This window comes from Balaenoptera musculus, chromosome 15 (genome assembly GCF_009873245.2).
Source record: "Balaenoptera musculus isolate JJ_BM4_2016_0621 chromosome 15, mBalMus1.pri.v3, whole genome shotgun sequence".
Taxonomy (NCBI): domain Eukaryota; kingdom Metazoa; phylum Chordata; class Mammalia; order Artiodactyla; family Balaenopteridae; genus Balaenoptera; species Balaenoptera musculus.
This window is the reverse complement of record NC_045799.1, coordinates 24929883-24956449: the sequence shown is the minus strand read 5'-3', so window position 1 is coordinate 24956449 and position 26567 is coordinate 24929883. Positions and strand designations below refer to the sequence as shown.

At 42.7% G+C, this 26567-nt stretch overlaps 1 protein-coding gene across 2 annotated transcripts; it reads left to right on the top strand.

The window, feature by feature from the left end:
* On the top strand, positions 1 to 26567 carry LOC118880575 (agouti signaling protein). 2 transcript variants are annotated; one of them, XM_036824238.1, is made up of 5 exons: positions 163 to 188; positions 487 to 518; positions 23463 to 23632; positions 24861 to 24925; positions 26181 to 26567. In XM_036824238.1, exons 3-5 carry the CDS (start codon positions 23473 to 23475, stop codon positions 26355 to 26357), a joined length of 402 nt encoding a protein of 133 aa, XP_036680133.1. In that variant the 5' UTR covers positions 163 to 188; positions 487 to 518; positions 23463 to 23472; the 3' UTR covers positions 26358 to 26567. The 2 variants fall into 2 exon arrangements, with proteins under 2 accessions (XP_036680131.1, XP_036680133.1); XM_036824236.1 differs by lacking the exon at positions 487 to 518 and having other exon boundaries at positions 1 to 188.

Sequence of the window (26567 nt, the reverse complement as noted above, 5' to 3'; positions counted from 1 at the left end):
GGCCACCAGAATGAGTATGAAGGCAGTCTTTGCTTGGCTGAAAGCAAAGAGATGAGATGGGGAAGCCAGCTACTGGGAGTTCCCGGGGTCTTTTAAAAATCTCACAGCAACACATCTTGCCTCTGCTGTGTAAGGACAGGGAAGACGCTCGGCTCTGGCTTCCCTTAGAGAGGCTGATAAAGGGCACTGTAAGTAGGAGAAAATTTTTTTCTTTTCTTCTGCTGCCTACAGAAATCCTATCTCCTCCTCTGGGTTCTTCAAATAACCTGGGTTGCTAGACATCCCCTACGTAAAATAAATGCTACCCTTTACTTTCACTTCTTTTGTAAAACCTGCTCTGTTTACTACTACTTTTCTGATGATGAAACACTTCTTCTTTTCATTGTGGATCAGTGAGAATCTTCCTGCCAATGAGATGGAGTGAAGTTTAAAATAATTTTTGTAGTATGGTTGTTTGTTTTCTTATTCTTGTCCTTGAAATTACAGACAAGCAAGCCCCAAGCCTCCTCTGTTGCAAGGTGAGAAAGTTCCTTTGGCCTTCATTTTTTGAGGGGAAGCATGTGAGTCTAGTTGGCAGCTTAAATATGCTTTCAGAGTGAGTGAAGCCACTGCGACTTTGGAAAGTTTAAAGAACTTGTTGGTCATCCCTCATTTCTTCATTTTCAGGAAAGCTAAACAGATTTATTTGTTTCACTTTTGTGGGTCAGAGTAGTTAGGAGTTTAGCATAAAGAAAGCAATCTACCTTTCGTTAACTAGTAGCTTCTTATTTCTCTTTACCCTGCTTTTTCTATTTTCTAGCAGTAAAAGAAAAAAATTCCATAGAAAGAGGTACTTTAAAATCTCAGCACTGACTCTGGAATCATATTTTAGCACTTCTTTAAATGTCTTCAGAAAGTCACTTGTAGGGACTTCCCTAGTGGCGCAGTGGTTAAGAATCCGCCAGCCAATGCAGGGGACACGGATCCAAGCCCTGGTCTGGGAAGATCCCACATGCCGTGGACCAACTAAGCCCATGTGCCACAACTACTGAGCCTGCACTCTAGAGCCCACGCACCACAACTACTGAAGCCTGCGCGCCTAGAGCCCGTGCTCCGCAACATAAGAAGCCACCGCAATGAGAAGCCTGCGCACCGCAATGAAGAGTAGCCCCTGCTCACCGCAACTAGAGAAAGCCCTTGAGCAGCAACAAAGACCCAATGCATAAATAAACAAAAGTCACTTGTAGTATCAGATTTCTAATGACTCTCATAGAGTAGAATTTGGGATTTAGGATCAGTCTGCATGTGAAGAATTGGTTCATTTCATATTTATTAGAGCAAAAAACAGGCAACCAAACTTCCATTTATTGCAAATTTCCTTTTCCTTTCTAAGTGTTTGGTTTTTCAGAGTGGATGCCCATTTCAGCACATTTTAATGCCCCTTAGAGGAAAGCTCGGGTTAATATTTTCAATTGTGGGTTCGTTTGTTCTGCTTCAGCAACACTGGACATTTGTTCTGCCATTTCCATTGGAGAGGCTCTAGGAGGCTTAAGAGATGCAACATTGGAGTCACTTTGGGTTTTCTTTGGCTATTTTGGGGGCCTTTGTGGGATCAAGAGATCTTGACCCATGGACTTCCCCTGTGGTCCAGTGGTTAAGAATCTGCCTTCTAAAAAAAAAAAAAGAATCCGCCTTCCAATGCAGAGGATGCAGGTTCGATTCCTGGTTGGGGAACTAAGATCCCACGTGCCACAGGGCAACTAAGCCCATGCGTGCTGCAGCTAGAGAGCCTGCGCACCACAACTACTGAGTCCACGCACTCTGGAACCCGCATGCCACAACTAGAGAAGCCTACATGCCGCAACAAAGACCCAGCGCAGCCAAAAAAAAAAGAGATCATCACCCATTCCAGAAAACACTTTCACATGTGTCTGTCTCAAAACCTTTTCTACTTTGTCTAAACACAAAGTTTGTCTAATTCATACATCGTTTTAAGGTTTGCTCAGCTGTATTTCCTTTGGTCAGCCTTGATCCTTTTCTGCAGAAAATTTCTCTGACATCAAAGCCTCTTCCCTTCCTTCTGCTGGAAAGTTGTTGAGAGCTGTAGCAGACCATCCACCCAGCTTCAGGCCATGCTTAGTAAGTTCAGAATACATCCCAAGTAAAAGGAATTCAGAAAACCATAAGACAGCATGATGACTGGGGCAAAGAAAAGTGAGAGAAGTAATTTCTGAAGAGTAAAACCAAAATCAATAAAGTCCCCACTAAGGTCTTTGTTGAGTGATAAGCACTAAATCAGTCCGAAGGGAATGATGTTAGGAGGTTAATCATTTTAGCAGCTCCTACCAGCATTGTATTCCTTATATACTTTGGGAAGGCATATCTGGGAAGCCAGGACTCTTGACACCTGTTTCAGTAGAACAGGGAGACAGATTTCACACTGACATGCAGCTGCCTGGATGATTTGTGTCCTTTTGCTTCTTGAGGAAGAACACAGCATCAGGCCTTCTCTCGAATACTAACTCAGAGCCCCTTAGGCAGAGCCTGGGCCTGCCATGGTTCTTGGTCTCAGAAGAAGAGTCCTGAAGCAGGCTGTCCATATAAGACCCAAACCACCCATTAGAATATTATTCAATTTGTCATCTGTTAGGCATAAGAATTAGACTAGTCAATTCAGTCACAACAGTCAAATCAGTCTGTGTGTATAGATATAGCCCAAGAGATCAAATTGTTTTGGTATAGTATAAAAAAGTTATTCTGATATTTGTTAAAATGGTAAGGAAGACTTTATTCAAGACTATTGCGATAGGGATATTGCAATAGGAAAGGAAGATCGGGCTCAACTCAGAATACAACAAAGACAGTTGGGAATTTTTAGCCAATGATTAGAGTAAGAGGGTCAGAGGATGGAAAATTACTAAGAGGAGACATCAAGGGTAAGGAGATCCTTGCTAAACTGACCTAACAGGATTCTCCCTAAAGTCAGGTTTATACGTCAAAGGTGGGGGATGAGACACTTGATTAGATATCAAGTGATCAGATATCAAGGGTGGGAGGATTCTCACTAAATTGACAGCATTCTTGCTAAACCTGAGCTATGCAAGCCAAAGACAGAATGGAAGGCCAAAGTCAAGGCCTAGTTAAGAAGAGGGCTCAGAGGAGCCTAACTAAAGTTTGGTCAGGGAGAGAGTCTTTGTCAGTATCCACAAGCTTTCTTCTCTTCCTCCCATCCATTCCCATCCTACTTCCCCCAACCCCACCAGCCACAAAAGAGAGGTCTCCACTTTCCTCAGCCAGCCATTCCTTACACTTCCCAGATTTCCTCATTATCAAAAAACAGAGTGTGCCAGACTTCCCTGGTGGCACAGTGGTTAAGAATCCACCTGCCAGTGCAGGGGACACAGGTTCGGTCCCTGGTCCGGGAAGATCCCACATGCTGTGGAGCAACTAAGCCTGTGTGCCACAACTACTGAGCCTGTGCTCTAGAGCCCACGAGCCACAACTACTGAAGCCCGCGTGCCTAGAGCCTGTGCTGCACAAAAAGAGAAGCCACCACAATGAGAAGCCTGCGCACCACAACGAAGAGTAGCCCCCGCTCACCACAGCTAGAGAAACCCTGTGCGCAGCAACGAAGACCCAATGCAGCCAAAAATAAATAAATAATTAATTAATTTAAATTTAAAAAAACCCAAAACAGAGCGTGCCAGACTCTCAGGACTCCAGATTCAGCATCTCAACTAGCAGATGTATCTCTGACTCATTCCAGTCTCTGATTGCTAAGGTCGGTTTACTCTCTGATGAAAGAGTCAAGGCCCTCTCCACTTTGGGAAACTTACTTTCCAGTTGTGGACAACATACCTGACAGACCCACTGGCAGCATTTGCAATCCCCATCCCTAGGGACAGTAGAGGAGGAAGAGCTAGTGATTAAGCAAACACATCACCCTTCCTTTAGCTGGCACATTTTTAGTCCATCTGACAGTCAACAACTCTCACTGATAGACACTGAGTGTATAGAACTGAAGGAATTCTAAAACCAGGGTTTGAGAAATGGGGTAAATACTGTTTTGTTTTTATTTCTACTGTAGCAAGCTGGACTGGGCCAGGATGGCAGACCACCAAACCAAGAAGTTTGCAATTTTCCTCCTTTTTCTACTTCAGGCAAAGGTACCAACCTTCTTGTGTGGCTCTGGAGTCCGGAAGACTTGGGATTGACTGCTCTCTCTGTCACTTACTACCTCTGTCCCTTGGGCTGCTCTGGGTTTCAGTTTCCTCAGCTGTGATATATAGATGGTTAAAAGGATTAAATGTACATAATGTGCCTAGAGCAGAGCCTGGCATATAGCAGGTACTCAATAAATAGAAGCTATTATGATTCATGTCTCTGCCCTTGTCAGTAATTAGCAGTTTGAGTTGTCTTACAATGAAAAGAGTAGCACAGTGGAAGAGATTCTAGTCTTGACTCTTACTGATTCAAGTGTCTCCTTGGGAAACCCCTTTCCTCCTTGGAGCCTCAGTTTCCTTATCTGTAGAACCAGAGTGAATGGACAAAATCAGTGTTTCTCACACATGGCTGTATATCACAATTGCCTGGAAGCTTATTGAAAGTATGTCTCCCAGGCTCCACCCCTGGAAATTCAGATTCAGTGGGCCTAGGGCAGGCTTTGGGGTTTATATTTGGTAAAACTCCGCAAGAAAAGGGATGAACAAATGTGGTATGTTTACAGTGGAATACTAATCAGCTATTAAAAAAAGAACAAACTACTTATGCATGCAACAAAATGGATGAAACCTCAAAAACATCATGTTGAGCAAAGGAAGTCAGATGCAAATGATTTCATTCAGTATGATTCCATTTATATGAGTACAGAAACCAGCAAAATTGATCTACAGTGGTAGGAGTCAGAATAGACGTCACCTCTGACAGGTAAAAATGGGTATTTCCTGGAAAGAGGCACAAGGGAACTTTCAGGAGTGGAAGAAATGTTCTATACCTTGAGCTGAGTGGTGGTTACACAGGTTTGTAAAGTTAAAATTCATCAAGCTGGATACTTAAAATTGGTGCATTTTACTGTATGTAAATGATATCTTAACAAAGTACTGTTAGCATAAGGGCAAAATGTTCCCCTGACGACTCTAATGCATAGCCAGGTTTAAGTTTCCTGGACAAGATGATCCATAAGTTCTCTTCCAGTTCTAAAGCCCTATGGTTCTTATATCCCCGTCTCAGGCCCCCTTACCAGTCCCTTTTATCCACAAATTAGGTTATATCTTTTACCTTTCTCGATCAAATACAAGATAAAAGATATTAAGAAAAGCCAGAGTCCTGAGCATATCCTAGCACTCAGATAAGGGATGCTAATGAAATTTCAGGGTTGTCCAAGCCCCAGTATGACAGAACAAAGGCCAAGGAAAAGACATTAAGTCACCATCAAATCTGACTTGTCACCTGTCCTGTTGTCCCAAAGGGACCAACAAATCTGAGGATTTTCTGTTGCTGGTTTTCTTTTCTATTCATTCATTCATTCATTCACCAAATATTTATTGAGTGCCTTGCTTTGTGCCAGGTACCTCTGGGTAGTGGGAGTAGCAAAATGAATATGATAGCAAGGTCCCTGCCCTCAGGAAGTTTAAATTCTACAAGAGAAGGAAAGCCAATACAAAGATAAACACAGATAATTGTTAATTGTGATAAGAGCTATGAAAGAAATAGGATGATGGGATAGATAAATACTGGGGGAGGACGTTTCTATGGAGGAGGTAATATTTGTACAAAGATCCAGAGGTTGCCAATGATCCAGCCATGGGAAGAACTAAAAGAATCAAGTTCAAGGCCAGGGAATGAACATTAGGGGCAAGGTAGAAAAGAGTTAGCATATTTTAGGAACAGAAAGGAGTACAATATGTCTAGAATCTAGTGATTGAGAGGGAGAGTCTATCAGATGAGGTCAGAGAGAGTAACAACAGGGCCTTACAAGAAATCATGATCTTATTTCAAGAACAATGGGAAGCTATTAACGTTTTTAAGCAGGGGGTGATATGTGATTTTAATTCCCCCTCCCCCCGCAAAAAAATCACTCTACTATTTTGGAAATGGATGGAACAGGACAAGAGTGGAGACAGGATATCAATTAAGAGACATTTATAGTTGTCCAAGCAACAGTCCCAGAGGTTCAGAATCTGGGCTGAACTGCTATGCAAAGCTACCCTAGTTTGGTAACTCGGTTAACCAAAGACAGAGAGCAAGAAAAAACAACTTCAGAAGTTAGTGAATTCCTCATGCTCAGTTGGCCTTGTCTTCCTAATGTTTTCCCCACATGTCATAGATGAGGCTGAATAAAGGATCCCTCAGAATGTTGAGCTCAGTCCCTGAAGTGCCTTTCTTCAGACCCAATCTTGAGAAGCGAGCCAAATTTATGACCAGGGCTTCTCCAGGTCCTTTTCATCAGTTTCTTTCTCTCTTTTGGGGTCTCATGCCCACCCTCAGCAGAATCTGCCCTCCTAACACAGTGCCTCAAAGCTCTCTGGACCTTTCTTTCTTTACTTCTCCTTCTTTTCCTCTCCTCAGAGGTCTGCCCTTAGGTAGGAAAACAGAAAACTAATCCAATAACACTAATTGCTACCAACTTAACCATGACTGAGAGCATTTGCACTTGATCCTTATATCCCATAAGACATGCTATGGAATCTGGCTAGTTAAGGGAAGATATTTTGAGGCAGAATGTGGCTTAAATTCTATTTTGTGAGTTATCCCACTCTGTCTTCCCAAAGAACTCAGACTAGCCAACAGAGGTTGTCTGAAGAAAAACATTAACTGGAGACACTGTTGATCTTGGACCCTGTGGCCTGGATCAACAGGTAGAGGGATCTGGAGCAACAAAGGGTGGGACTGGCTTTCTACAGAAATCTTAAGAGATGACAGTCCAGGCAGTCCCCAAGTAGAGGGCCCCCTCTTGTCTGGCAGAAGACAAGAGTCCAGAAATAGGCCAGAACAATGGGCCTGGAGGAGGCAAGACTTAAACAGGTTTTTGAAGGGAAGTGTAGGATTTGGAGAAGGAGATGATGAATGGCCATGGCATTCTAAACAAGGTGAATGGGGAATTCCCTGGTGATCCAGTGGTTAGAACTCTGCGCTCTGACTGCCAAGGGCCTGGGTTCAATCCCTGGTCGGGGAACTAAAAATCCCACAAGCCATGTGGCATGGCCAAAAATGAAAAAAAATAAAAGGTAAACAAGGTGACTGACGCTCTCTCACTTGCAAACTAGAAAGTACAAGTCCACAACTCTGCCCCTAACTTGCTCCCTATTTCCCACCCATGGTTGTAGAGAGAAAAGCTGGAGGTCAAGCATAAACCCATGTCTGACAACAGCTGATTCTGACTGATGCTGATGGCGCTACCTTTTCCTTCCTTCTCTCCTCTCCTGACCTAGGCAAGCTGGAGTCCACTTAGGGATGAGCAACACTAAGTCACAACCCTGGTCTTGTGAGTTGGATGAGCCACGCTTTATTCTGGTTAAAGGGAAACATCCCATTCAGAGAGAAACGGAACCGACATCTTGGCTTGGCTATAAATAATTGCCTCACTCTTAGAAAGTCTAAAGACCTAAGAGCTCTGAACCCTAATCAACATCTCAAAGGGCCATGATCTAACAGATACAGAGACCAGACCACAGTACAATTTACCTTTTCTTTTTTTTCCCCATCATTATATTGTGAGAATGTTTTTAAATATGGAAAATTTCATGTTACCTCCACCCAGAATCATCCATATTTATTACCATATTTGCTTCAAGTCTTTTTTATTTAAAAAAAAATTACAGGGAGAATTCCCTGGCGGTCCAGTGGTTAGGATTCTGCGCTTCCACTGCAGGGGGCACGGGTTCCATCCCTGGTCAGAGAACTAAGATCCTGTAAGGCACCTCGGTTGTGGCCAAAAAAACCCCCACGAAAACAAACAATTACAGGCAAAGTTGGAGTTTCCCTTACCCCCCAGCTCCAATTCTCATAATTCTTCTATTTCTTTGTCTTTTCCTCCCTACTTATCTTTCTCCTCTCTACTTTCCTTTTCTGCCTGTTTTATTCTCTTGTCATTAATTCTTTTAGTTTTTTCTTTTTTGGTTGTGGCTCGCAGCATGCAGGATCTTAATTCCCCCAGCAGGGATCGAACCTGCACCCTCAGCAGTGACAGCGCAGAGTCCTAACCACTGAACTGCCAGGGAATTCCCCTCTTCTCATTAATTCTAAAATCTAGTGAGTTTAATATTTTACATTCTCCTCTTCTAAATATGTTTTTTAAAAAAGAAGACTAATTTAAAAGGAGGCTTCTTTAACGCTCTTGATTACTTTTTGGGTGCATATCTGGTCCTCAATGAAACAGGTTTCCATCCCAATATAAAAGTTGTGATTATTAAGTTATATGGTGTTTTTCTTGTATGACTTTTATTTTTTTTAATGTATTTCTTTTTTTAAAATTTTATTTATTTAATTTATTTATTTTTGGCTGCGTTGGGTCTTTGTTGCTGCATGTGGGCTTTCTCTAGTTGCAGCGAGCGGGGGCTACTCTTTGGTGCAGTGTGCGGGCTTCTCATTGCAGTGGCTTCTGTTGTTGAGGAGCACGGGCTCTAGGCGTGCAGGCTTCAGTAGTTGTGGCACATGGGCTCAGTAGTTGTGGCACACATGCTTAGTTGTTCCACAGCATGTGGGATCTTCCCGGACCAGGGCTCGAACCCATGTCCCCTGCATTGGCAGGCGAATTCTTAACCACTGCGCCACCAGGGAAGTCCTTGTATGACTTTTAAATTGCCTTTAGAATGTCTAGAATTCTAAAGATATTTAAAGCAACTTGCAGCATTAGAATGAATTTTTGGCCTCTCAATGTTACAGCTTTGAGGAAAAACACTCAACAGGCTATCTCAGTTCTGGTTGTGTCAGCTTAAAATTAAAATCATTTTTAAATTATAAAATCTCATGACTTAGGCCATATATTACTATCCTTACCAGACTTGGCTGTAAATCATTGTCTATTTCCAGAAATCAGATTTATTCTCAGAGGACAAATTCTTACCATCAAAAGGAACATTCAACAGAATGTGTTACAGCCTCTCTGAAGGGGATGCTGCTCGTTTGGAATCACCGCAAGTCATGTTACTGAACTCAAGTCCAGCTGCTTGCTGCTCAAAAATTAATACTCAAGAGGCAAGTGTTGGTAGAAACAGAAAATGTTGGTTTTAATCAGAAAGCCAGCATTCTGGGGAGAAGGTGGAATCAACTCCGAAGATTCTGCTCAGCCATGAAAGTTTTTAAAGGAAAAGGGGAAGTAATCTGAGTTAATCATTGAGATAGGGAATCAGACTCGTCGCCATCTCCCCCTATGTGCAGGCTTGTCAACTACTTGTGATCTTTCTTTAGATGATATATTGTTCACACAATTTGTGAGATTACTGAAGGGGAAGCTGAGGAAGAGATTTGGTCATCTGTTAATTACTTATTCTTCATTTCTACTTCTTTGATCTACAGAAAGAACCAACAGATTAGGCAAGGTATTGTGTGATCAAAAGATTTGAAAGGTGTGCTTGGGCCGGAGGTGAGTAGAGCATGGGGGTGTCTGGCTTAAGGTTAGTTACATTATAGCTCTGCTAAAGTGACAAGGCAAAACGGGCCTCCTCCAGAGAGCTCTTTCCTGCCAAAAGCTGCTTACAGTCAGAGTTAGAAGAGACCTTAAACATCTAATCCAAATCCTTTTTTGTACAAGTGAAGAAAAAGATGCCCACAGAGAGAAAGTAACTTGCCAGAAGTCCCACAGTGAATTCCTGGCAAGGCTGGGTCTAGAACCCCGGTCCATTCTTTGGTGTCTGCTCCACTGAGATGTCTGATGCCTGGAGCACTAGTAAGGCAGCTGCAGGGGATGTCTAGAAGCAGTCTCATCATTATATAACTTACTGCTGAAACTACTGAGTGTAATTTAATGTTTCCCCCAATCCACAAACTTCTTTATGTTCTCACAAACTTCTTTACAGCCACCATGTCATACAATCAATGTCAGCTTTCTCAATCTTGTAACCAGAAATGACTTCATGGGTGTGCACTTGAGCAGTTGCATAGGCCCTCGTACTTAGAGGGCCTCATGTTTGCTTAGTTTAATGCTCTCCTTGAAATTCTTAATTTTTTAGCACATGGTCCCACATTTTCACTTTGCACAGAGCCCCACAAATTAGGTAGCCTACCTGTAACTTACATCCTGGGAGAAAGGAATGAGAAGGAAAATGGTCTCCCTGTTTTATTAGGAGATTGTAATGAAATACCTAGAACTATCCCCTGGGAGAGGATCAGGAACTTGGCACCTGTACTCCTGACTCAGGCCACTGACTATTTCCCACAACCCCAGGCCACCAGCCTGGTTTGGATGTACAGGACCTAATGATCTTCCCAGTATGAGATTTGGCTTCTTAAGAAAAACTCTAGCCAAATAATTGATTAAAATAGGATAGAAATCTCAGTAATTGGCTTTGGCTGTGCACATCTGGCTCCCGGTGGCCTGATGGCTGTAAAAGGAAGCCACTCTCTAGGGCAGGAAATTCAAGGAGACTGCCAAAGGGGAAAGGCAGCAGAGGCTGTCTGCTGCATAGAACCATATGAAAGAGGGAGGAACTGGCAAGAGCAGCACAGAATGTTTGAGCACTCCAGGAGCTGCAGCCCAAAACTGGAAGGAGGCTGAGGAAATTAGAGAGGTCCTTGTTCAACAATAACTCACAAAATCATCCAAGACCCTGTGCAGTTTAACCACCCTCTTTTTTCTGCCTACCCAAGGCATTTATTTCACTTGTACCTCAACTCTAGCACTTCTCTCCTCATTTTTTTTGTTAGTTATTTGTTTGTCTTCCCTGCAAGACTGAAAGCCATCTAAAGGCAGGGACTCTTTAATCATCTTTTTTTTTTTTCTTTTGGCCGCACCATGGTGGCTTGTGGGATCCTAGTTCCCCAACCAGGGATGGAACCCACATCTGCAACAATGCAAGCGTGGGGTCCTAACCACTGGACTGCCAGGGAATTCCCATATTCATTTATATTGAGCATATAGTAAATTAATTCAATTGAGAGAAACATTTATTGAGGCCTTATTTTGTACTGAGCTTAGGCACTGGGGCTAGGGGTAGTAGGGAGGGGATGAGCATGGAGATGAATAAGGCAGAGGCTCTGCCCTTAATGAGTCTTCAATCTAGAAGAGACAGGCAAATGAACAAATCATTACAACACAGTGTGTCTAGGGAGGAGAGAATAATTTTCTCCCCTGGAGGGGACAGTCAGGGAAGGCTTCCCACAGCATTCAAAAATTTTTTGTTGCTTGATTGGCTGTTCTAGGACAAAACTAAGTAGATAAAACATATTGCCACTCTCCTGCTACCCCAGAAATTATCATCACTAATAAGCCTGGGTGAACATTAAGGAATGGGCCGGTAGCCCCAGTGGAGCCTCCGAAGCTCAGCCTGGCCAGGCACTTGTAGTGGATGCGTATCACCAGCTGCCCAGGTGGATGAAAGAGGTGTAAGGCAGTGGGATCCTTATGCAGCTGCTGAACATCTGGTGTGGGGAATCTAGGTAACTATGAATGAGAGATATTTCTTCTCTGGCCCTGACGCTCAGTATTTGATACAGCTAGTTTGGCTGAGAAACTAAACCACAACAAAAATTGTGTGTTACTTCTCCCAGGTTTTGGCATATCAGAAACTGTGGCTGATGAGCCAGAAGAGTTATAGGCTTTGAGAGTGTTCCAGGGCAGAGAAAAAAATTGACGATATCCTCTGCTCCCACGTGCCTGTGATTCAGGATGAGACTGTCAAGTTGCAGGAACATAATATACCAAGAAGGGGTTTCCATTTTAGCTCCTAGAAGCTGAGTGGTTCTGAGCTTTGTAGGGGCCAGAGACACACTTTTAGATCCAGAGAAAGCTATGAACCTTCTCCCCAGAAAAATGCGCATATGCACAAAATTTTGCAGACAATTTTAGGTTAAGATTCTCTCCTGCTATAATTTCCCTTTCCTCCCAAGTGTATGTTTTGTTCCAAAAGACTGGTCAGAGGAAAATCTGCCTCTGTCACCACTAGCCTATATGAGTTGCTCCTCCATGTTGGACGCATACCCAACACTGCTTTGCTTCTAGCAACTTCTTTCTTCACAGGGATGAGTTTCACCAGATCCCTAGCCATGGGTGCTTGGCAGGACTGATGGAAGCCACTATTACAATCAACTGAGCCCCGTCTCCTCCCCTGCAGTGCCAGCTTGCCGGCTGCCCAGACACCCTGGTTCCCCTCACAGGTGCCACCAGCACAGCCCAGGGCAGGCTGTCAGGACTGCACCTCATTACACCTAGTTCGGTCAGCAGCTAATATTGTTCACTGTCTTCAAGAAGACTGCTGCCTTAACCTCTTCTTCCGTTCTCATCTCTTACTATACCTCTGTCCCAATAGGTGGTTAGCCATCCCCCATCACTGGAACATTATAATCCTTTCCTTTGCTTCTAGGATCAAGGCCTTGACCCTAAAGGATTAAGATATCAGGCTATCCCAGTGCCATAGCTAAGGGGATGTATGCAGTGTACACTCGGTGTACGCTGCATACTGATACACCGTCTCCTCACCTTACCATACTCAGAGATGCGCTGCACACTGCTGTCTCTCATATTCCCTCAATCAGAGCCCTTACACATTAGTACTCATGTGCGCGCACACGCCCATGCACACACACACATCAACAGCACTCCTGAGGTATATAAACCACTTACATTTAGCCATGACTTTCCATGCCCTCTTTTCCAGAGTTTAATCAGATTCAGTCACACTCATGCATTTGTAAATCCCTCAGCTCTTAAGGATACACAACAATTGGCTTTTACAAAATCCTTCTCTGTGCAACTGCTTAATCTCCCTAAAGTCCAGGAAGCAGGAATCAGAAATTATGGATTCATAGAATTTAAGAATAGAAAGGTCTTTAGATTCTTTAATTCATTAAACAAATCTTTATTAAATTTCTACTCTGTGCCTCATAATGTGTACTGAGTCGTGTAGTCCTAGCCTCTCATTTTGCAGATGAGAAAGCAGAGGCCCAAATGGGCCAAGGGTCACACAGCCACTTAACTGGCAGGTATGTCCATGTAACCTGATTCCCCTTTCTGGATTCTTTATATCCACATGCTGAAGAGAAACTCATCTTAAGTCCTAAGCAGTAACTTAAAGCAGATGATGAGTTTAAGAGGAAGAATTGTCATCAGTGATACCACAGATCAAAGAACAGTCTTTACCACCACAGAGTGGAAGGACAGTTTACTCTTGAGAAAAGCAATTGCACAGGTAGTCTTTGTTGTCAGCATTATGATCCTGCATTAATAGGTGGAATGTGTGTCTTATGTTGAGGGTTTGTATAGGTCCATAATCCATTACCTGAAATTGCAAAATCCCAAAACTCTGCTGTAAGTTTTTTTTTTCCTTTGGTAACTCGTTTGGCAAAAAACCTGTCCTGAATTGATGCGAATCAATTCACAGTCTTTGTTTATCCTTTGTTTGTTTATCCATAACTTTTTGCTACAGAAGCATCAGTACATTTTTAATGGGTGCTTCTACAGCCTTTATATGTGGTTTAATATAGAAGATATTGTTTTTCTAAAATTCTGAATCCTAAAAAAAAATCTGACCCCAAGCATCATAATACACCTAGGTATTATGGACATATATTACATTTAGAATATACATATCTCCCCAGGATTTGTGTAAGCAATGTTGGTTCTTACCTTCTCCCAATACACAAATAAGATTAATTCCACTGAGACTTCACCTTTCCCAGACTCAGTCTAGTTTTATAATTCCACTAAGTTACTTAGGTTCTAAGAAATTGTATTTTAAGTTTATTTCTTAACAGTTACTTGCACAGCAAAGGAAACTTTTTTAAAAAATTAAGTCCTGTAGGAACTCCCATAAGGTTAACAGCTGATTTCTCAGCAGAAACTCTACAAGCCAGAAGAGAGTGGCATCATATATTTAAAGTGATGAAAGGGAAGAACCTACAACCAAGATTACTCTACCCGGCAAGGATCTCATTCAGATTCGAAGGAGAAATCAAAAGCTTTACAGACAAGCAAAAGCTAAGAGAATTCAGCACCACCAAACCAGCTCTACAACAAATGCTAAAGGAACTTCTCTAAGAGGGAGACACAAGAGAAGAAAAGGACCTACAAAAACAAACCCAAAACAATTAAGAAAATGGTCATAGGAACATACATATCGATAATTACCTTAAATGTGAATGGATTAAATGCTCCAACCAAAAGACACAGGCTCACTGAATGGATACAAAAACAAGACCAATACATATGCTGTCTACAAGAGACCCACTTCAGACCTAGGGACACATACAGACTGAAAGTGAGGGGATGGAAAAAGATATTCCATGCAAACGGAAATCAAAAGAAAGCTGGAGTAGCAATACTCATATCAGATAAAATAGACTTTAAAATAAAGAATGTTACAAGAGACAAGGAAGGACACTACATAACGATCAAAGGATCAATCCAAGAAGAAGATATAACAATTATAAATATATATGCACCCAACATAGGAGCACCTCAATACATAAGGCAACTGCTAACAACTATAAAAGAGGAAATCGACAGTAACACAATAATAGTGGGGGATTTTAACACCTCACTTACACCAATGGACAGATCATCCAAACAGGAAATTAATAAGGAAACACAAGCTTTAAATGACACAATAGACCAGATAGATTTAATTGATATTTATAGGACATTCCATCCAAAAACAGCAGATTACACTTTCTTCTCAAGTGCACAGGGAGCATTCTCCAGGATAGATCACATCTTGAGTCACAAATCAAGCCTCAGTAAATTTAAGAAAATTGAAATCCTATCAAGCATCTTTTCTGACCACAATGCTATGAGACTAGAAATCAATTACAGGGGAAAAAACGTAAAAAACACAAACACATGGAGGCTTAACAGTACGTTACTAAATAACCAAGAGGTCACTGAAGGAATCAAAGAGGAAATAAAAAAATACCTAGAGACAAATTACAACGAAAACACGATGATCCAAAACCCATGGGATGCAGCAAAAGCAGTTACAAGAGGGAAGTTTATAGCAATAAAAGCCTACCTCAAGAAACAAGAAAAATCTCAAATAAACAATCTAATCTTACACCTAAAGGAACTAGAGAAAGTAGAACAAACAAAACCCAAAGTTAGTAGAAGGAAAGCAATCATAAAGATCAGAGCAGAAATAAATGAAATAGAAGCAAAGAAAAAAATAGCGAAGATCAATAAAACTAAAAGCTGGTTCTTTGAGGAGATAAACGAAATTGATAAACCATTAGCCAGACTAATCAACAAAAAAGAGGGAGAGGACTCAAATCAATAAAAGTAGAAATGAAAAAGGAGAAGTTACAACAGACACCACAGAAATACAAAGCATCCTAAGAGACAACTACAAGCAACTCTATGCCAATAAAATGGACAACCTGGAAGAAATGGACAAATTCTTAGAAAGGTATAAGCTTCCAAGACTGAACCAGGAAGAAATAGAAAATATGAACAAACCAATCACAAGTAATGAAATTGAAACTGTAATTAAAAATCTTCCAACAAACAAAAGTCCAGGACCAGATGGCTTCACAGGTGAATTCTATCAAACATTTAGAGAAGAGCTAACACCCATCCTTCTCAAACTCTTCCAAAAAATGCAGAGGAAAGAACACTTCCAAACTCATTCTATGAGGCCACCATCACCCTGATACCAAAACCAGGCAAAGATACTACAAAAAAAGAAAATTACAGACCAATATCACTGATGAATATAGATGCAAAAATCCTCAACAAAATACTAGCAAACAGAATCTAACAACACTTTAAAAGGATCATACACCACGATCAAGTGGGATTTATCCCAGGGATGCAAGGATTCTTCAATATATGCAAATCAATCAATGTGATACACCATATTAACAAATTGAAGAAGAAAAACCATATGATCATCTCAATAGATGCAGAAAAAGCTTTTGACAAAATTCAACACCGATTTATGATAAAAACTCTCCAGAAAGTGGGCAGAGAGGGAACCTAACTCAACATAATAAAGGCCATATACGACAAACCCACAGCAAGCATCATTCTCAATGGTGAAACACTGAAAGCATTTCCTCTAAGATCAGGAACAAGACAAGGATGTCCACTCTCACCACTATTATTCAACATAGTTTTGGAAGTCCTAGCCATGGCAATCAGAGAAGAAAAAGAAATAAAAGGAATACAAATTGGAAAAGAAGAAGTAAAACTGTCACTGTTTGCAGATGACATGATACTATACATAGAGAATCCTAAAAATGCCACCAGAAAACTACTAGAGCTAATCAATAAATTTGGTACAAAATTAATGCACAGACATCTCTTGCATTTCTATACACTAATGATGAAAAATCTGAAAGAGAAATTAAGGAAACACTCCCATTTACCATTGCAACAAAAAGAATAAAATACCTAGGAATAAACCTACCTAGGGAGACAAAAGACCTGTACTCAGAAAACTATAAGACACTGATGAAAGAAATCAAAGATGACACAAACAGATGGAGAGATATACCATGTTCTTGGATTGGAAGACTCAATATTGTGAAAATGACTATACTACCCAAAAAAATCTACAGAGTCAATGCAATCCCTATCAAATTACCAGTGGCATTTTTTACAGATCTAGAACAAAAAATCTTAAAATTTGTATGGAGACACAAAAGACCCCGAATAGCCAAAGCAGTCTTGAGGGAAAAAAACAGAGCTGGAGGAATCAGACTCCCTGACTTCAGACTATACTACAAAGCTACAGTAATCAAGACAATATGGTACTGGCACAAAAACAGAAATAGAGATCAATGAAACAGGATAGAAAGCCCAGAGATAAACCCACACACCTATGGTCAACTAATCTATGACAAAGGAGGCAAGGATATACGATGGAGAAAAGACAGTCTCTTCAATAAGTGATGACGGGAAAACTGGACAGCTACGTGTAAAAGAATGAAATTAGAACACTCCCTAACACCATACACAAAAATAAACTCAAAATGGATTAGAGACCTAAATGTAAGACTGGACACTATAAAACTCTTAGAGGAAAACATAGGAAGAACACTCTCTGACGTAAATCACAGCAAGATCCTTTTTGATCCACCTCCTAGAGTAATGGAAATAAAAACAAATGGGACCTAATGAAACTTAAAAGCTTTTGCAAAGCAAAGGAAACTACAAACAAGACGAAAAGACAACCCGCAGAATGGGAGAAATTATTTCCAAATGAATCAACGGACAAAGGATTAATCTCAAGAATATATAAACAGCTCATGCACCTCAATATTTAAAAAAAAAACAACCCAATCGAAAAATGGGCAGAAGAACTAAATAGACATTTCTCCAAAGAAGACATACAGATGTCCAAGAAGCACATGAAATGCTGCTCAACATCACTAATTATTAGAGAAATGCAAATCAAAACTACAATGAGGTATCACCTCACACCAGTTAGAATGGGCATCATCAGAAAATCTACAAACAACAAATGCTGGAGAGGGTGTGGAGAAAAGGGAACCCTCTTGCACTGTTGGTGGGAATGTAAATTGATACAGCCACTACGGAGAACAGTATGGCGGTTCCTTAAAAAACTAAAAATAGAATTACCATATGACCCAGCAATCCCACTACTGGGCACATACCCAGAGAAAACCATAATTCAAAAAGACACATGCACCTTAATGTTCATTGCAGCACTATTTACAATAGCCAGGTCATGGAAGCAACCTAAATGCCCATCGACAGACAAATGGATAAAGAAGATGTGGTACATATATACAATGGAATATTACTCAGCCATAAAAAGGAACGAAATTGGTCATTTGTAGAGACATGGATGGATCTAGAGACTGTCATACAGAGTGAAGTAAGTCAGAAAGAGAAAAACAAATATCGTATATTAACGCATATATGTGGAACCCAGAAAAATGGTACAGATGAACCAGTTTGCAGGGCAGAAATAGAGACACAGATGTAGAGAACAAATGTATGGACACCAAGGGGGGAAAGTGGTGGTAGGGGGAGTGTGATGAATTGGGAGATTGGGATTGACATATACACTAATACGTATAAAATGGATAACTAATAAGAACATGCTGTATAAAAAATAAATAAAATTAAATTTAAAAATTAAAAAAAAAATTAAGCCCTGTAATTCACTATATCCTTAATTAGTCTAGAGATGTTACCTAGTGACATCTCCTCCCTGCCCATTGTGCAGTGGCTACTATTTATATTAAGCCTGCTGGTTGCTGTGATGGTGATAATTCCTGCATTATCAGGTGTTCAGAGGAAGTGATGAATGTGGACTTTGGGTCTCAGTTCATCCACCCCGAACTCCAGACACTCCTTTTGTAACTCACATTTCCCAATTACCCTTTCACTTCTTTGCAGGAATTCCCAGCATGTTTCTTGGTCAGTTTTATATCACTCGTGATAAGGAAAACCCAAAGAAATAGAATAACTACGTATAATGCCTCTCAATCAATGACATGACTTTTATGACTTGCCTTAATCAGAGCTTTTCCTTAATCAGAGCTTCTCCCCAACCCATTCCACCATATCTCCATTCTTTCCTTTCTTTTTTTTTTCTCTTTTCAAGTTGAATTTATTTCTGATTTGTCCTTCTAATTAATACCCATTGATACCAGAGCTCTGCTGCTTGAAAAAAAAATGGTCTCTTGGGACTTCCCTGGTGGTCCAGTGTTAAAGAATCCGCCTTCCAATGCAGGGGACGCGGGTTCGATCCCTGGTCGGGGAATTAAGATCCCACATGCCACAGGGCAACTAAGCCCACGCGCCTCAAGGAGAGAGCCTGAGTGTCCCAAACTACGGAGTCCACGCACTCCGGAACCCGCGCACCACAACGAGAGAGAGAAAACCTGCACTCCACAACTAGAGAGAAGCCCGCATGCCTCAGCGAAGATCCCGCGTGCCGTAACCAAGACCCGACGCAGCCAAAAAATAAATTAATTAATTAAAAACAAGAAAAAAGTTTTTTTAAAAACTGCTTTTGGAAGAGATTGAGGATACAAAATAAAATCTTAAAATACACATTTAATTTTATGCAACTAATCAAAATATTATCTTGCAATTTCCAATGATTATATTTCTTATTTGTATTCCAGGGGTTATTGCACTGCATCTTTTTTTTTTTTTTTTTTTTTTTTAATATTTATTTATTTACTTTTAGTTTTGGATGTGTTGGGTCTTCGTTTCTGTGCGAGGGCTTTCTCCAGTTGCGGCAAGCGGGGGCCACTCTTCATCGCGGTGCGTAGGCCTCTCACTATTGCGGCCTCTCTTGTTGCGGAGCACAGGCTCCAGACGCGCAGGCTCAGCAGTTGTGGCTCACGGGCCTAATTGCTCCGTGGCACGTGGGATCTTCCCAGACCAGGGCTCGAACCCGTGTCCCCTGCATTGGCAGGCAGATTCTCAACCACTGCGGCCACCAGGGAAGCCCTGCACTGCATCTTTATGAATTCTAGGCAGCATGGTGTAATAGAAAGTTTCAAAACATTATGATAACTACTCAGAATGGATATTTTCCCTCTGCCTCTAATAATCAAAACTTACCAAACCTAACTTTTGTCTCATTAGGACCCAGCCCTGTCCTAAAGCAAATCTGAAACCTGATAAATTAATGACAAGTATTATTGGTTGGTAATGGCACAAGTTAACTTTCCCAAGTCACATTGGTCTTTTAATAAGGATCATCAATACCTTTACCCAAAGAAGCAGTTAATTACTTCAATCAGTTAGTAGATATTGAGAGAGCAGACGAGACGTGCTTGCTTGCCTAACAGCCCCTCACGATTCTCACAATCTAGACAGGGTCAGCAGACTTTTTCTGTGAAAGGCCAGAGAGTAAATATTTTATGCTTTGTGGACCACATAGGGTCTCTGTTGGGTTTTTTTTTTTTTTTTTAATAGAACACTTTACAAACGTGAAAACCATTTTTAGCTTGAAGACTGTACAAATGCTACACGAAACATGGAAAGGGCAAACGAATACTGCAGTCACTAACAGCTACAGATTCAGCCTCAGTGGTAAGTAAATAAATGCTTGTATAACAAGCTAAGTACTGTGCTTAGGTCAGAAGTGGTCAGGCTTAAGAAGTGGTAAAGGAGGAGCTTTGTATGGGGACCAGGAAGTAGCCAAGCTTGGCTAGGATATATACTTCCTATAGGAAAAGATAAAGCTGGAAAGGAATGTGGAAGGCAGGTTGGGAGGGCTCTGGTGCCTTTTTGAGGCTATGGATTATGTATTTCATTTGGTAGTCAGGGTAACCCCTGCAGAGGAATAGAATGCTTAGAATCCAGCAGCAGCCTCTTAATTGGTTTTCCTTCCTTTCAGTCTTGTCCCCTCTATCTCCACACCCCAGTCAGAGGGATCTTTCTACAATGCAAATCTGAACAAGTCCCTCTCCCTATTCAAAACTTTTCATTCATTTTCCATCGACCTTAAGATATTGTTCAAACTCCTTACCATGGTTGACAAGTCCCATCATGATCTGGCCCCTGCTTCCATCTCCTGTTATGTTTATTTGCCAGCCTTACTGATCTTTTCTAGTTCCTCAAATGCACCATCCTCTCTTGCCTTTGGATCTTCATGTATATGGTTCTCAGTGTCTGCAACACTGCCATCACCACCTCCACTCTCCTCTCCAACATGGATAAGTCCAAATCAGCCCTCTGTTTTCAGCTTCAATACAACATGCTTCAAGAGACCTTCCCTAGTCCATGCACTAGTTGAGGTCTCCCATAGCACAAGCTTTATTAGAATAACTTATTTAACTTGTCAGTCATCCCTGATAGAGTGTAAGCTCTGTAAGGACAGGCATCATTGTGTATCTTGATCACTATTTTTACCCAAGAATCTAGCATAGCACTGGTTCATAGTTGGTACTTAACAAATATTTTTTAACTAGCTGAATGAATGTATGTATGAATGAATGAATGAATGAAAGGAAATGGGGCTTTATTTAAAAGGAAGCTTAGTCTGGTTATATGTTCTAGAGTCAAGGAGGCCAGTAAGGAGGCTCTTATGGAAGACCAAGCGGGAGGAACTAGGCTGCTAGGGACAGAAGGAATGGAAAGGGAGGGAGGGTTGTGAGAATTGGGGGGAGTGAAAATCACTAGAACTTAATGACTGATTGACTGGGTGTGGGGAACAAGAGAGAAGGAGAAATTGCTCTCCAAGCTGAGAGCCCAGCAGCATCATTAGAGAGAGAGAGATGGAGTCCTGCTAGGAAGAGAGGTCCAAGTTACTGCTTGGGGCTCGTCAGTGTGCCAGGTTCATGGTCATAGAAATGAGTAAAACATGACCTTTTTTTATCAAGTGGGAGAGACAAACACATAAACAATGTGATAAAGGATTTGACAGAGAACAGTACAAAGTTCTGAGAAGCAGAGAATGGAGCAAATTACTATGCCTCAGTCCCCAGACTTTCCTGATAAAGGTTTGTTTGGGTTAACTATTGCTGATAGGGACTAGAAACCTCAGAGATCGAACTGCATGGAGCTGGGAAACTTAGGGCCTCAAAAAATGTTTTGGGCTCTAGGGCCTGAGGAGGTGTATTGTCCCACCACACAAAAAAGATGTGAGCTGCTTGAAAAACCTCTGTATTGCCTCTTTCTGTTTTATAGATTGGGATTCTTCAAGTCATTGTTTATTTGAAAAAAGAGTTCCCCTGCTAAATGAATGCAAACCACTCACCTAGCCCACTCCCCTCATTTTACCAAAAAGAAAATTAGAGTCCATTAAAAAAAAAAAAAAAAAAAGAACGGATTTGTCCAAATTCACGCATTTACTAATGCTTAAGCCAAGACAAGAACTCAGAGGTCCTGACTCCGAGCCCAGGGCTCATTCTATTGACTTACTACCAGGCTTTGTGAAAGAAAATTGGTGGCCAGTTCATGATAGGCAAATAAATGCCCATTGATGAAAGGATCTGAAGGTATCAGAAGAAATGGAGTTAGGGCTGAGAGAGGTAGAGGATGGACTTCAAAAGGAAGGGACTGTCCCCTCTACCTTTAAGAAGTTTAGAATGAGGTTGGGGGCTGGCTATTTGGGTCCTCCTTCTCCTGGAATGTAACAGAAATGGAGAAAATTTTACTCTAAGCAATCTGAGGGCTGGGAGGAATAGGCTAGAAATTGCCAGGCTGAGCCCAGGAATGGGCAGGACCAGCACGAGCAGATTGTTTTATTCTCTTCTCACCCACTATGCCTTATGGCAGGGCCAGAGAACCTTGGGGAAGCAGTCTCAGCTTTTTCCCAGACCAGAAAGAACACGCACAGGGTGGGTGAGGAGTAGGGATTCCACACTCAGAGAAGATGAAGATGCTGTTGAAGCTGTGAGCCCTCACTAAGCCAAACCTAGACATTCATGGGAAGAAATCCACTCTGGGATCTGTCTGGTTCATCAAAATCCAGCTAGCAATAAATCAATAAATATAGTTAGCCTATTTGAACAGGTCCATCCTATCCTCCTGACGCAAACCATATCTGCATTTATTTCCTCTGGATGTCGGAATATAGCATATGCAATGACGTACACACTTGTCCAAAAAAGCCATTTATCCCTACACCTTCTCATTCAGTCTTAACTCATGAGCCTTATTCTCTGCACTTCAGTAAGACCTCTGCCAGTGTGAGGCATTACTGGGGACCTTTCAACAACTCTGCCCAAGCCTAGGGTCTCCTGGGGCCACTGACTTAAAAAACCCCAGCACCCCACCCTCTGGAAGGCAGAGACCAATTGCAATGCATTCCTTTTCTCTTTGCTTCAATCTCCCTCCCTTTTTTAAAAAATAAATAAATTTATTTATTTATTTATTTATTTATTTATTTATTTATGGCTGTGTTGGGTCTTCGTTGCTGCGTGCGGGCTTTCTCTAGTTGGGGCGAGTGGGAGCTACTCTTCATTGCTGTGTGCGGGCTTCTCATTGTGGTGGCTTCTCTTGTTGCGGAGCACGGGCTCTAGGCGTGCGGCTTCAGTAGTTGTGGCTCGCAGGCTCAGTAGTTGTGGTGCACGGGCTTAGTTGCTCCACAGCATGTGGGATGTTCCCGGACCAGGGCTCGAACCCGTGTCGCCTGCACTGGCAGGCAGATTCTTAACCACTGCGCCACCAGGGAAGTCCCTCCCTCCCTTTCTTGTCTTTCTTTCTTCCTCTCCCATCTCTCCTTTTCTCTCTTCTTCCTTTATCAGTTCCCCTTCCCTGTCCTAAGCCTTGCTGGTCCTCCAGCTCCCCTGGGACACTGGGGTGTGGAATGGGATCAGAGCACCAGCCCAAAGAAAGCAGGAGGGCACATCCATTTGCCAGGGCCCCTGGCCCACCTGACTGCCTTCTCTGTCCCACTCAGGCCTCCCGGAATGGATGTCATCCGCCTCCTCCTGGCTACCCTGCTGGTCTGCCTGTGCTCCCTCACTGCCTACAGCCACCTGGCACCTGAGGAAAAGCCCAGAGATGAAAGGAGCCTGAGGAGCAACTCTTCCATGAACCTGTTGGATTTCCCTTCTGTCTCTATTGTGGGTAGGTAGCCTGGCCTGGGGCCCAGCCTCCAGGCTCTGGCCCAAGAGAACTGCAGGATGGCAAACACACTCCCCAAGCTGATACCAGGATCCACTGCCATAGGTCAGAGCTCCTTCGTGCTCATTCCTCAAAACAATCCTGGAGGAATAAAGTGCCCCTTAACTCATTTGGTTTAGGAAAGCCCTGCCTGCCACCAATCGAATACGCAGCTTAGCATGTTAGAGGCTCATGACACTTGGTGAATTTGGTTTAACTTACCATTTCTGAAACTTAATGAGTCATGGAACTCCTATCAATGGTAAAAACTTTAGGAAATGCTGCAGAATATAACCAAGTCTGGGATGAACTAGTCCTTTCATGCCAGGGTTGAGAATTGAAAATGACGCTTGGGAGAAAATATCAGGGGCATTAGAGCCTGGCATGGAGATCTTCTGGTTCGACTTCATCTGACAATAATAATAATAACATATATACTTATTTTGTGCTAGGCACTGTGAAGTGAGTATTATTTTTATTCCTATTTTATTTCACAGCTAAGTAAATTAAGTCTTAGAAAAGTTAAGTAACTAACACACAGTTCTTAACTGGCAAAGCCAGAATTCAAACCCAAGTGTTTAACTCCAGAACCTAAGCTCAAAACTAATATTCCTTGCTGACTTGTCTCTCACTTCAAAAAGAGGATATTCTAGATATATCAGGGAAGGGACTGGGGCACATTAACATTGATTGATCACCTTCGATGTGTCAGACTTTCCACTTTATAAACATACCTCATTTACCCTCAAAACAACTCTTCAAGGTAGGTATTACAGTATCCTACTTGCAGATGAGAAAACTGAGTCTTAAGGAGATTAAGTAGGTTGCTCAAGGCCACAAAGCTGTTATATGGCAGAGTCAGGATTCAAATCAGGTATGCCTGGCTCCAAAGCTCTGAGAAATGGAAAATAGGGATACAGGAAAAACAAGTCCATCCATGTACAAGACACTGAGTCCATTTTCCAGGGCCGCCTTTGCTTTCCATCAGAGGACTCTTTGCTCTCAGTCTCTGGCTCCAGGTCTGCAGCCAGGCTAACAAGAACCTGCTGGCCTAAGTCCCAAGATGTGATCTATCCAGCCAACCCTTCATCCTCTCCCCTACCCTGGGGCTTCCTGGAGCCCCCTCTGTTCCTCCCACTTCATTGCAGCTCAGGGCCCTCAGAGACTGGCTTTGCTCCTTCTCTCCTTGAAGCACAGAACAAGAAATCCAAAAAGATCAGCAGAAAAGAAGCGGAAAAAAAGAAAAGATCTTCCAAGGTAGGTCTGGGAGCTCACATTGTTGGGGTGGGACTGGACTTAAAGGGAGAGGATCCCCAAGCTCTGGCTAGGAACTAAATAAAAGATTTCCCAGGCCTGCATGCCCAAAGGAAACTGAAAGCTACCAAAACTTCCGGGCCTCAAGCCCTGAACCAGACCCCCAGGAGCTGAGGCCCAGAAAGCTAAGGTTCACTGAGCAAAATAGCTTACCTGCTAAAAAGCATCTTCCTATACTAGCTCACACCCTGCCTGAAATTTCACCATCACTCATTCTTTTGGATGAATGCAATGTTTCCCAAACCTCAGTCATTTCAGAACCATTTCCACAACTTTTACCATATCTGAGTTTCACCTATTTAATATATTTGTTTAAAATTAAAACTTTAGTTTTAAAACTTTTCTATCATGGTTATATAGTTATTTAAAAACCTATATAACCATGATAGAAAACCAGTATCACTTGACATAAATAGAAAGTAACCCTAAAAATAAGTAAAATGAAAATAAAACCTTGTTTTTTGAAAACTCAGTTCCTCAGTTGCACTAGACACATTTCAAGTACTCAGCAGCCACATATGGCTGACTGGCGGCTGCCTGTATTGGACAGCACAGCAAAGAATGTCCCCAGGAAAGGGAGTAGCAAACTCAAAGCTCCTGCAGTAGGAACTCATTTCTTGTGTTCGGTGCACAGAAGGCAGTGTGCTAAAGACCGGTGGGAGAGGTGGGCGGGCCAAACCACAGAGGGCCTCAAGGACCAAAGTAAGGGGGAGGAGGGTGTGCTTTAAGCCCGAGTGTGATGCCATCATAGGTCTTCTGAGCGGTCCCTTTTGTGCACTGGAGGTTGGACTGTAAGGGGGCAAGAGCAGCAGACAGGGGCCTAGCCCAGAGCAGCAGCGGTAGTGAAGCAGTGGGTAGACTCCGGATCTATTGTGAAGGCAGAACTGACAGGGACTGTGGCTACACCGAAAGGGGAAGGCAACAGAGACGGTAGTTAAAAACGGTGGAGCTGAGTGGGATGCCCTAGGGAGAGAAGAGGCCAGGCCGGAGCCAGTTAAGTTCTGATGAAGTGGGGCATTGTTGGGGGGAGCAGGCGGGGACCCGCTGGGGTGCCCTGTGGGCATCAGTCGAGCGGGCGGTGGGCAGCAGGTGGGGATGTCTGGTCGGGGGCCTCCATAGTCCAAAGAGTTCCCAGGCAGAGGTGAGGACGAGTGGGGCGGACGTGGACTGCTCGGGCAGCCCCGGCGTTTCCCCGCAGAAAAAGGCTTCGATGAAGAAGGTGGCACGGCCCCGGCCCCCGCCGCCTGGCCCCTGCGTGGCCACCCGCGACAGCTGCAAGCCGCCGGCGCCCGCCTGCTGCGACCCGTGCGCCTTCTGCCAGTGCCGCTTCTTCCGCAGCGCCTGTTCCTGCCGCGTGCTCAACCCCACCTGCTGAGCGCGCCTCTGGGTGGTGGGCGGGGTGGGGCGGGGCTTCTAGGGGCAGGGCTCCCCGGACGGGCCCTTCTGGGGCGGGCGATCTCTAGTAGGTGCGGCTTCCTAGAACAGGGAGTGGGGGTGGCTACTGACGTTGGGGCGGAGCTTTCAGGAGGCGGGGCTTCAAGGAGACTTGGCTTGGGCTGGGCTAAAATCCAAATATATGTAGGCT

What these genes read in the sequence shown, in the direction of transcription:
- LOC118880575 (XM_036824236.1), top strand. Translation starts at nt 23,473, where the DNA reads ATGGATGTCATCCGCCTCCTCCTGGCTACCCTGCTGGTCTGCCTGTGC. An exon ending in CCCTTCTGTCTCTATTGTGG is followed by an intron (nt 23,633 to 24,860) that starts GTAGGTAGCCTG and finishes CTCTCCTTGAAG; the next exon opens with CACAGAACAAGAAATCCAAA. An exon ending in AAAAGAAAAGATCTTCCAAG is followed by an intron (nt 24,926 to 26,180) that starts GTAGGTCTGGGA and finishes GTTTCCCCGCAG; the next exon opens with AAAAAGGCTTCGATGAAGAA.